Here is a 12,246-nt window from a genome sequence, read left to right on the forward strand (position 1 = left end):
GCTGTCATATTTTAAAAAATATTCCGATTCAGTTACAGGCATTTATACTTGATTACATTTGATAGTTTTTTTAAGCTACAGATACTGGCTTATCTAGAGAGCCATATAGTCTGTTACTTTAAAATAGTATGTTAAAGACCGTTTCTTTTGCACAAACCTTGTCTCATAAACCTGGCAACGACTACTGTGGAAAGAAGGTCGATTCCTCTAATTTGCTAAAATTAGTGTGCCACTAATGACGGCACACGTTATGATCGGAAATGAAGGGAGGGTCGGTATGACCTTGAAGGCATATTTTAAAGTAACAGGCTATAGTATAGAGATTTAAACTTTATTATCCGCTGTTTTATGTCATGCAGTCTTTAAATGAAAGATATTTTGGGAGCAATTTTTCAGATCCTTGGAATGTAATGAATGAATTTTGTATATGTTCTTCATAATTCACTTAGATTTGGCATTAAATATTTTAGTGATAACATTATTTATTACATTTTTTAAATATAATCATTCTTAAAGATCCTGATTTATTATGATTACTTTTATTTGTGATTCACAGCATCTATCAATCGTTTTACAAATTTAAAGAAATAAACTGTTCACAGGTTGCAAAACTTAAACCAAGAGAAAACGGTCTGTAACTTGGTTACATACAGAAGCTATAGTCGACTATTATTGTCTTTTTACAGCATTCTCAAATATGACTACAAATATATATATATATACGCAGTAAAATCCATGCTTTATTACTTGTATAACGTTTTGAGGGAGATAATTAATTTTATTGCTTTGTCTCACTTGCAATTGTACATAATATTGCACAGTGCAGTTATAAGGTACGAGGGCTATCCAGAAAGTAGATTACGTTTTGGAATAAAAAAATAAACAAAGTATAGGAAACAAATTTTATTATATACAGATGAAAGCCACACTCAAATACTACTTTTCTACATAGTCACCATACAAATTAAGGCATTTATCGTAGCGATGTACGAGCTTGGAAATTCCTTCGTCGAAAAATTCGGCCGCCTGCGCCTTCAACCACTTCGTTACCTCTTCTTGCAGCTGTGCGTCGTCATCAAAACGCTGCATAGCCAGCCACTTCTTCATTGCTGGGAATAGGTGGAAGTCGCTCGGTGCCAGGTCGGGACTGTACGGCGGATGAGGAAACAACTCCCACTTAAAAGATTCAAGAACTTTACGAGTGACATTTGCCGTGTGGGGCCGGGCGTTGTCGTGAATCAACAAGATCTTAGAGCTCAACATTCCTCTGCGCTTGTTTTGAATTGCTCTTCTGAGTTTTTGGAGAGTTTGGCAATACCTTTGAGAGTTTATTATAGTGCCTCTTTCCAGGAAGTCCACCAAAATTACACCTTTTCTGTCCCAAAAAACAGTCGCCATCATCTTCCTTGCCGACATTGTTTGCATGCATTTCTTGGGTTTTTGGGGAGAACTTGTGTGCCCCCACTGCATTGATTGCAATTTCGTTTCACAGTTCACATGTTTCACCCATGTTTCGTCACCAGTAACGATGCGATCGAGTAAAGAGTCACCATCCTTATGGTAAGCGTCCAAAAAGTTCAACGCTGCAGCCATTCGCAGATTTTTGTGGTCCTCTGTCAAGATTTTTGGAATCCATCTTGCACAAAACTTGTGGTAACCAAGCTTTTCGCTGATGATTTCGTGCAACAAACTTCGCGAAATTTGTGGAAAACTCAAAGAAAGTTCCGTTATTGTGAAATTTCGATTTTCACGGACTTTAGCATCAACTTTTTAGAGAAGTTCGGCGGTCACTATGCTGGGTCTCCCACTTCGATCTTCGTCGTGAACATTGGTTCGGCCATTTTTAAATCTTATGACCCACTGACGCACTCCACCTTCAGTGATAATGTTGTCCCCATACACTTCACGAAGCTGCCGATAGATTTCTATCGGTTTACAGTTTTTTGCAGTCAGAAACCTTATTACTGAGAGCACCTCGCAGCTCGCGGGATTTTCAATTAACGCAGACATTTCAAACCGTCACAGTATCTGAACGGAGCACAGCACGAACCTCTCACTAGCACGGCTAGATGCAGACTGAGCTGCGCAACGCTCTGACCCCAAGATGGCCGCGCTAGCCCCGCCCCTAGCGGACACAGACGGAAACGTAATCTACTTCCTGGATGGCCCTCGTATTTTCTCCCTCCTTTCCACATGCTTTTGTGGTGTAATTGGAGGCACACTCGACAAATATTCGAGAGGCCCCGGCAAGGGCACTGCACATTTTTCACGTCTCCTTCAAAATAGCCTAATGACTCTAAAAGTGGTGACCGAACTAAAAGATGGCGCATGATAATTTGTCACCACCAGGATTTGGCGACTGAATCCCCCTCGTCACCAATCGCTCTTTAAAAGAGGAAATAAATAAATTATTCTCTCTCTCCTTCCGGCATGCCTTCGTGGTGTAATTGGCAACAAACTCGACACATATTAGAAAGGTAGAGCGTTCGAGTCCTGGAGAGGGCAGTGCACATTTTTCATGTCGCCTGCTTTAAAAAAAAACCTAATGATTCGACACTGTGCAGTATGTCTTCATTGCTGCGTTATCTTTAGGGATTAGGTCTTAATCAGAAACTTTTGAGTTTAATAATCAACGAAATATTTCCTTAGAAATGTAAAATACAAAGTGTAGCATATGTTACTATTATGTTTATATTAGTAATACATTAATATTTCTATTGTATCAATTACATTTCATAGGATTTAGAAACAGTAAGTCAATATTTATAGTTCAAAAATGCATTCATAATGGGTCCATGAATTGCTATGAATTCTTGAATTTCAGTACTACTAATTTAAGAAACAAAGCCCTTCCAGAATGAGTCCATAATAAATACATAATGAATAAATCAATCAAAATAATACAAAATGCAAAATATTAAGTTCATAATTAAATTCTTTAAAAAATCTAGTACAAAACTGGTCCCCTTTTGGCAATAGGTAAGTATCCATAATATTAGTAAAATCACATTATATAGATTATAATTCATAATGATTGTTTTAATGCAAAAAGGAAGCAAAATGCAAAATCATTATTAAGCTTAATAATAACAGTTGAAACAATTCATAATAAATAATAATGAGAACACATTTTGTAATTTTAAATTGTTGGTCTGAAGTATAAACCGGAAATTATCTAGAACTAGCCACATGATCAGTGCCAAAGTTTGTGCCTCGAACATGGTTTAACCTAATACAGTTAGCCCATGATGGTCTAGCGTGACATTCTGTACCCAAACTGTCGGGTGTTTGTGCGCAATGTACACAGACACGAGCCTGACCGCAGTAGGTCTCAAATCGTAATTCACATGGATGCTGCGTTTCAGGAATATAAGGAACTGTAAGGTTAAAATATAAATATTGAAAATTATTCGCAAAATAATCGCAATTCATGAATACCTACAGATACAGCTATATGTAGGCGGAATACCAGAATTTCATCTTTGGTGTTATGGCTAATCTCACTTGCCTCATCTAATTAGAATAAGTCGGCTAATTTTATCATGGTAAGGAGTGCAAAGCTGAGTCTGGCGTTGGCATGAACCTTAAGCACCATAAGAGGTCAGTGGTGTATATGGTCTCTAAGCAATTTTATGAGCTCCATGAATGTATTTCCCGTAAGACCATTATTATAACATTAATTATTATCTCAAAAATTAGAAGATTTTTAGTGATTTTAATTCCAAATTTTATATGATGTTCATTTTCATCATAAACTAATGTGAATAACGCCTCAGAAACTAAAACAAATTGAACAATTAATTAATAGTACGAGATGTTTCAGATGTGGTAAGCCTCCAGTTTATTTAATCCTCTAAATTTGTTTCGAGGGGGGGGAGGGAATAATTTTTATCAGTAGAGAAGGGGAAATTATAATTTTCTAATCAATAATGTTGCTTAATATATTATTTAGGAACTGCATATTTTCGAAAACAGATTTCACACCTTATTTCTGTACAAAAATTTAGAGCTCGAATAAATGTATGTTAAATCCACCTAGCAAAGAATATTTTTGAAGTATCAAGGATGGCAAGGTACCCCACACATACTCGAAGCACCTAGAATGGAATGAACTATTCAGGTTGGAATAGAATTAATTAATAGTAATTATAAACTGCTAATTTTATAATAAGGGGAATAGGGGACATGAAACTTAAACCTATGCCAAATATGAACAGTTTTGTAAGTAGTTGAAGGAAAGCATCAATTGAACACTAAATTTTAATGATCACCTAAGACAAAAGAACGTTTTCTCTTGTAAAAGCATGGAAACATTTTAACAACTTGGTTATTTATTTAAAATTGAGAAATCTTTGTTAATAACAACTTTACTGAAATAGTTGAATTCTTATCAAATCGTATGTGGAAGGACAGTTCTTATATATATCGTAAAGAAAAGAAAAAAAGTACTTGCATTTTGCTTAGCAGAACGATCATATGCTTTTATTTGATATGAAGATTTGTCACTGTTACAACTTATTTAGAACTAACACAATTAAAATATACATAATATTAACGACATAAAATAAATATGAATGATGAAAACTATTAATGAAACAGACGTTAATATAAATATAATAAAATTTTAATAATAAAATATTAATGAAACAGTGAAGAATGAAACAAACTTTGGCAGAAGTTGTGTAATTGACATTGTATCGAATTTTGTATATAGACGGATGATTGTAGTGGAATTATATGTGAAATTATTGTATTTTTCACATATAATTCCACTTATTTTACATTTATTTATTTATTTATTTATTTATTTATTTGTGTGTGTGTGTGTAATGTAACGCGAACAATCTACAGAGAGAAGCTAAGCCGGAAAAATAAGAATGCTGGAAACAGTCCGTTTAACATTGAGTAAATGGAAATCTCGGTCATTTGGCGAGATATCGCCAAGCTGACAACGGTTTTGGCAACTTATTTTGACGCCAAATTTCGCGAGAAATCGACCCAAACCACTATTTGGCGCCATTTTGGTCCGGCCCTGTATCTCAATAATAGGTATTGTAACTGAATAAATGTAATTGAAATTTAGCTGTAACCGTAATTAAAGCCTCATATTGCTTTTCAGTAACTTTGAGAAACAAAAAGTACTAGAAATATCTCGGCTACTGGTTGAAATATATATACGGCCGGAGGGAGCATTTGCTTTCAGTTGTAGTTGTTAATGTTGCGAGTTGTTAGTTCAGCGTGAGATCGGATATATTTCTTGATTAGCTTTCTCATTAGATGCGCTTTGCGTTGCCTTGTGTTTAACGTTCTTAGCAGTTTGATGCGTAACTACTGATAGTACTCGGAGATACTGGGAGCGTTCTACCTGCTACGAGCCCGTACGCACACAACAGTAATAAATACGTTCTTCCGAAGGATATGCTGCTACTAGTTTCAAAAGGATTCCTTCCTACTTGCGTCAGAAAACAGTGAGAAATATTGAAAATCACACCAATAATAATATTTTAATGTAAAGTTTAATACGCTTTATTGCATATAACGGATTATTATGTCAATGTATACGAATTTGTTATAATGAATATTCTGCTGCTTGCAACAAAAAATAAAAAAGTATTATTTCCCAAGTACTACGACTTTTGCATCCTCCTGTCTACCGACAAGATAATGTGATTGAATTTTATAATTTTGCTTGTTTCACTGGCAGTTTAAGTCTCTGACATTTTATGCCAGTTAAACGTTCATTTCTTCTCTTTTTTTCTTTCCTAGTTTGCGGCGGAGTGTATACTGACCTGACAGGAGTGCTAACGTCACCTTATTACCCTCTTCGTTACCCGGCACGTGCTTCTTGCATCTATGACATTCGTCTACCACCAGGATACATTGTCAACGTCACATTCCACAGCATGAATATTGAATCGCACAGAGATTGCAAATACGATTACTTAGATGTAGGTTTTCTTCTTTAACTATCTTCAAACGAGATTAATCTCTTTTTTATTAATATTTAGCAAAACTATTAGTGCTTGATATTTAACTACTCAGTGTATTTATTGTCATTATAATTTTGTAAACAATAACTTCTCTCCTGTTCTAAAGCAGAAATAGTAATTCCCGGATTTAAATGGTCAACATTAGTAATCTCTTCTGTCTCTGTAAGAGGAAAATTTGAAGAGCATTTGGAATAGCTCATTCATATTTGTAGTTTATGACATTTTGATAATTTAGGCAGTGACGCTGAGAGACTAGAAAAATCTGATGTGTAGCTTTCACTAACTTTTTTCTGATGTAGATTTTAGGATTGTAACTCAGTAAAAAAATATAAATTCAAATAATAAGATAATTATTTCTTTATTATGTGTAAATATATGATCAAGCAAAAGGTTTGCTTTACTTTGTTGCATTAAAATAAGCACATGTTTCTTATTTTTGTAAATGCTTAAAATCGTTTTGATTGCATTAATATTATGTATTGCTTTACTTGTTTATTTATTGATTTGCTGCTTTTTGGGTGACAATTTTAGAGTTTGTGTTGTGTTTTATCAAATTTGTCGCTATATCTTTCGTACACTCACTTCCAAAAGTTAAGCACGAAGATGTAAAATGCAAAAAATCAACAAATACTGCTTTGATTGACACAAAATTCGGCAGGAAAGTAGCATATATATTTATGCATAAAAAAATCAATAATTATATACATAAATGAAAACAATATTAAATTTTTGTAAGTTATCAGATAATGACATACTGGAGACTTAAACAGAATTAGTTTAAATTATTTAAAAGTGAAAATAAACAGCATAAAATGAAAAAAAGGACATTAAAAGGATATGTGATCCTCCCTCATCTGTATACAAAGTTTACACCTTGTGACCATGCTTTCAATTAGGTGGTCAACTATTGCAGAATTAAGCACTCGCCATTCTTCTTGTAGAGCAGTTTGCAGCTCAATAAGAGTAGCTGGAGGTGGGAAACGTAAAGATACAGCATGGTCGAGAGCATCCCAAAGATTTTCAATGGGGTTAAGGTCGGGCGAATATGCTGGCCACGCCATACGCGCAATCCCTTCACTCTCCAGGTAGTCATCGACGATGTCAGCTCTATGGAGACGTGCGTTATCATCCATTAAAACAAAAGTAGGGCCAACTGCTGCAGCGTACAATCCCACAATGGGTTCTAGGACTTCATCTCGATGCCGGACGGCCGTCAAAGAACCCCTTTTAAAGATGTGCAGGTCGATGTGATATACTAATGAAATCCCTGCCCACACCATAATGCTTCCGCCTCGAAATGCGTGATGTTCGGTGATGTTTTGGGACTGATTGCGTGTTCGTTGTTCACGCCATATCCTTATCGCTTGTCATCTGGCTGATGAGCAAATCTTGACCCATCAGTAAACATGGCATTGCCCCAGTCAGACACATTCCAACTGATATGTTCCCGGCAGCACTGTAATCGTGCCGCTCTTGATTGGACGGATAGAGGAACACAAATTCGAGGTACCCGGGCGTACAGTTCACTCATATGTAATCTTCGGGGTACAGTAGCTGCAGATATCGCCTTACCAATGGATGTTGTAACCATAGATGTCACACGTGTGGAGGTCGCTCTGCGATTCCGCTTGGCTACAATAGCAATATATCGATCTTCCGCGTAGGTTGTAACCCTTGGGAGACGGGCTACGGGCCTTCGGACAACTGTCTCTGTGGTTTGAAATTGTTTCCATAAACGTGAAATTACAGAATGATGAACGCCAAAGAAAAGAGAAACATCTGTGATCGACTGTCCTGCTTCAATGCGCCCTACAGCACGTCAGCGCTCAGAATCTTCCATTCGTCTTCTGGAAGTCATAGAAACACGTATGTCTTGAAAACAAATTGTACGAAAGTTTTAAACACCTTCTATCAGCACTTACAATCAACTTCTGTTTTCTGTAACCCTTCATAAAGCTGGCTTCTTATAAGATTCCCTTTTGTGCATATTTCTTGACATGAAAGCGCAATTGTCTGTTACCTAACGTATTCCCATACTTCCATCTACCTCTGCAGCGAATTGCATCCTCTTCAATTCTGATTGGCTTCTGGAAATTAACATTTTCCTCTCCGTGCTTAACTTTTGGAATTGAGTGTATATAAATGCTTGTTTCCTGTATAGAATTCTACATTATTCAATTTCACGTCCCGCAAGTCTTAAAATTTAAAAATGGCTCAAGTAGAAGACGAGATACAGGCAAATGTGCTCCTAGCGGGCTTTAGCGACAGTTTTCATTGCCAAGGTGACGACTTTTAGCGATTTCTCGCAAACTCTCATTGACGTCTTGCAGGAGGATTCGGTTTGGTTGGTTTATTTGATTATGGAAAATTATGTTAGTGCTATCTGCCTGAGGGAGGGACTGTAATTATAATGGTTTTAAGTATGTGTTCCGTTATCGATTTGTCAAGCACTACAAGGACTGGGTCTTGCTGAGTAAGCAGAAGGTGGGTTATAAAGTCAATGGTCCCTTTCGAGGTGTAAGTTGTATGCCAATCATGCTGCCGCCCCAAGGTCCCCAACCCGAGACTGCAGACTTTAAGAAATTCCCTTATGACAACTGCTAAACTGGGTAAGTAACCAGGGTCACTGCTCTCGGAGCTCAGAGACCACAATGGAGGGAATAGGTTACAGAGGACAGGGACGCCTGGTGTGTAACATAGGTAAACAGGCGTATGTCCCACGCCCTCTCCTATCTTAGCGTCAACAACTTGCTAGAGCCCTGAGAGGCTGCCTGGGGAGTTTATTGAGATACGGAAAAGGCTGTACATGGCCAAACAAGGACGCTATTGTTTTGTTTTACAGATTTGAAGAGACTTTGACTGAACAGATATGGTAAGGAAACAAAAATGTTGCATAATACTAAAAACAAAACAATGGAGGGAACAACAGAAACGTGGAGAACTGGTCTTCAAGATGCTCCCACGAGCACTATGCGTCTAGAACCCATCCCCTGTGGGTCAACCACATCAGGCGGATTATAGATTTGTGCGGAGTACAGACGCTTCTCACCAAAGGTTCCGCCCAACCTCTGGTGGGCCAACCGCCTGACAGAATGATTACCTCTCTCCTCACAGGTTCAAAGCCTTCGTCATTTCCCCTCCATGCTCCAATGGGATAAAATGATCTTCCCTGGGTGTTTTTTTATCGCCAGACTCCTGTTTTGTTACCCCAGAGTGCTACTGCCATAGTAAGTACTATGGCAGTAGCACTCTGGGGTATAGTAAGGTACTATGGCAGTAGCACTCTGGCCGCCTGGTGGACGAATAAAGATTTGGAAAACCACATTTTCTAAGTCCTACCATCTATTATTCCCAAGCTTCCAGAAGTCTGTGCTATGCAATATAAACACGACTCCGACAGCAAATAGTGAATTAATCGTAAGTTTTAGCGTTTGGTGCATTAGCTAAATTGCGAGTTTTCTGTGTGAACGGTAATATTTCTTATGAGATAAGAATTGCTTAATATCTGGTTCTTTTTGAGTTATTTACAGATATGTGTTGTGGTATGCATTATGAATTTTTAAAATAGATTCTTAACCTTTTTCTTGCTTACCTGGAGTGATCCTTCAAAAAGATACCAATAAACCAATAGCTCACAACATTATGTTTACTAATTGACATCTAAAAGGTGATTCATTACCAGTGTGACAAACTTTCAGGAAGTGGAGGAGGCACAAAGATGATTCGGAATCACATAGCAGTGCAGGGACCGAAACGTCTTCTACGCGAACTGGGTTTAAAAATGCAAAGCAGTGGAACAGCAACAAGTTAGTGTAACATAAATCATTTTAATTAATAAGTTCATTGGTGTTTTCATACTGGCAAGTGTGTACAAGTTTTACATAAGGGCGGTCGAAATTCCCATCAGTTGCAGTCACCCACAGGCTTCACAGTTGCGTCGTATTTAATTCCTGACATTCTGCAAAACTTCATGACCGTGTTTCGCATTTCCCCGGTAACTACAACAATACGAGTGACGAGGTCTTCAACTAAATGGGTAGGAGTCTCGCACATCAGTATCTTCATTTGACTCCAGCAAAAAACATTTCAGGCACGAAAGGTGACGCGAATTAGCAAGCCGTTGAATCGGACTACCTTCATCTACCCAGTGTTAATCAAATGCAATGTTTAGACCATAAATATGGTCTAATATGGGAGTACCCCATCATGTTGGAGCCACATTGAGTACATCAACGACTAAGGGACATGTGCTTCTTTAATAAGCTCTGGCAGGACTTGATGTAGGAAGATGAAGTATGCCCTGTCATCCTGATAAAAAGGCAGAAAATAGGTCCAAAAAGGTAGTCACCAGCGAGACCGACCTAATCACTGACAAAGAAACGCCTTTGATTTGTATGTGCTCGCGTACCATAGGGATTTTCAAAAGCTCACAAATAGGCATTATCATGATTAAAGGCTCCCTTTCTTGTGAAAAGTGCCTCATCCGCAGACAATACAGATTTATCAAATGCTCGTCCTATCGTACTCTGTTGAAGCTACCAAGTGGCAATATTCCTCAGGAGTGGATAATAGGCTGCCTCCAGTGACTGGACGTGTTATAGATAATAGGTTTTCATTTGATTTGTTGACAATATTCTCCATACAGCACGTTGGGACAAACCCAATAATTGGCCTATTGCTGAAGTACTCGTACTGGGACTGCTTTCTACTAGACTTAGGCCATTCTCCCCATTGTCTGGCGTACTTGACATTCGATTCCTGGTAGCTCTCCTGAAACAACCAGCCTCACGTAAACTTCTCTACTCTGCAAAGATCGTATGAAGAGGTTCACGTCTGTGTGGGAAATGTTTCTCGTATAAGCGCAGAGCGGCACGCCTTTTACTGTCCGCAACTTCTTACACGAAATCAATGTTGGTTACAGCCGAAAGTATCGCGGCAAAAACATCGCGGACGAAAACGGGGCGGAGAAAACAATGCAAGGAGAAAACGGCGTGGTACAAAACATCGTGGGAGAAAACATTCGCAGTTCTAAAATATCGTCATACAAAATATAGTGCTCGAAAATAAAGCGGTTCAAAAATTTCACAGTTTAAAAATATCGTGGTAAAAAATAAAGTACCTACAAATCATAGCATGACGATTACATCTCATATATGCGTTTTTCCAACCGCATAGTGACATATTATGTAACTGACTTTTGTCACACATAAAAAAAACGATACCTAAAACATTAATTGCACGCTATACATGAAAATGTTAAATACACTTTAAAAATAAACGGAAACAAAACAATGTGTAATGTTCATTAAAACAATATCAGATTAACAAATGTGAAAGAAAATAATTTTATCATTAACTAAACAATTATTACAGAGGTAACCTCATGCAGCTATTTATCTTCCTTTTTAAGCATTTTGACACTGTACTTTTCATGAAAAATTATCAGGTCAACTTTAGTAAAAATGCTTATTTTATTAATGACCTATGTTAATTAACTATATAAATTTAAAATTCTATTAAGCTTTTTAAGTTGCATTAATTCTCTACTCATTTTCAATTTGTAAAATATAGAACTAAAAGAATCCTCTTTCCTTCTTGCGCTCTATGATCTTTATACGAACATGCATTTACAACTTTCAAAACCTGAAAACGCGTGTGTGCGATGTTATCGTCATGCAGGTACTTTATTTTTTTATCATGATATTTTGGACGACGATGTTTTAAACGGCGAAGTTTTTGAACCGCTTTAATTTCGACCACGATATTTTGTACCACGATGTTTTAGAACAGCGATGTTTTGTCTTTGCGATGTTTTCTGCCGCAATGTTTTGTAACACGACGTTTTCTCCTTACGTTATTTCCTCAGCGACGTTTTCGTCCGCCATGTTTTCGGAGGACACCATGCAAGTAGGCCAGTTCAACCTTTGAAGCTTACATCCTCGGCAACAGTTTCCCAAATGCTGATATCCAGCGGGATCACTGTATATGCAACCTCCCGTTCGACGCCTTTTATCGCATGACGAAGGCATTTTGAACCCCGCAAGCAATGATGTGTGATTCCGAACCGTCTACACCTCCTGCAAATTTTGTCGCATTGTAGAGAATCACCCTATATAAATAGAGCCATTACAGCTTGAATTTATTTTAATTAACTGTTATGGATGACGCAGGTATTCTAACTTATACACTATATGTATTCCTTAGCATTGCCATCATTATGTAGTATTGTATATTTATAGAAACGTCTTATTTTCTG

General features: G+C 37.4%; 1 protein-coding gene across 1 annotated transcript in view; it reads left to right on the forward strand.

Annotated features, from left to right (window-relative positions):
- LOC118193658 (cubilin-like) overlaps positions 1 to 12,246 on the forward strand; it is a 435,777-nt gene that overhangs the window by 188,539 nt on the left and 234,992 nt on the right. The window contains exon 21 of the mRNA XM_085826886.1: positions 5,767 to 5,948. Within this exon, the coding sequence (XP_085683012.1) occupies positions 5,767 to 5,948 (182 nt within the window). The remainder of the gene's footprint in view (positions 1 to 5,766; positions 5,949 to 12,246) is intronic.

This window comes from Stegodyphus dumicola, chromosome 11 (genome assembly GCF_044657685.1).
Source record: "Stegodyphus dumicola isolate Sdum_Otavi_A_Nest chromosome 11, ASM4465768v1".
In the NCBI taxonomy this organism is placed as follows: Eukaryota; Metazoa; Arthropoda; class Arachnida; order Araneae; family Eresidae; genus Stegodyphus; species Stegodyphus dumicola.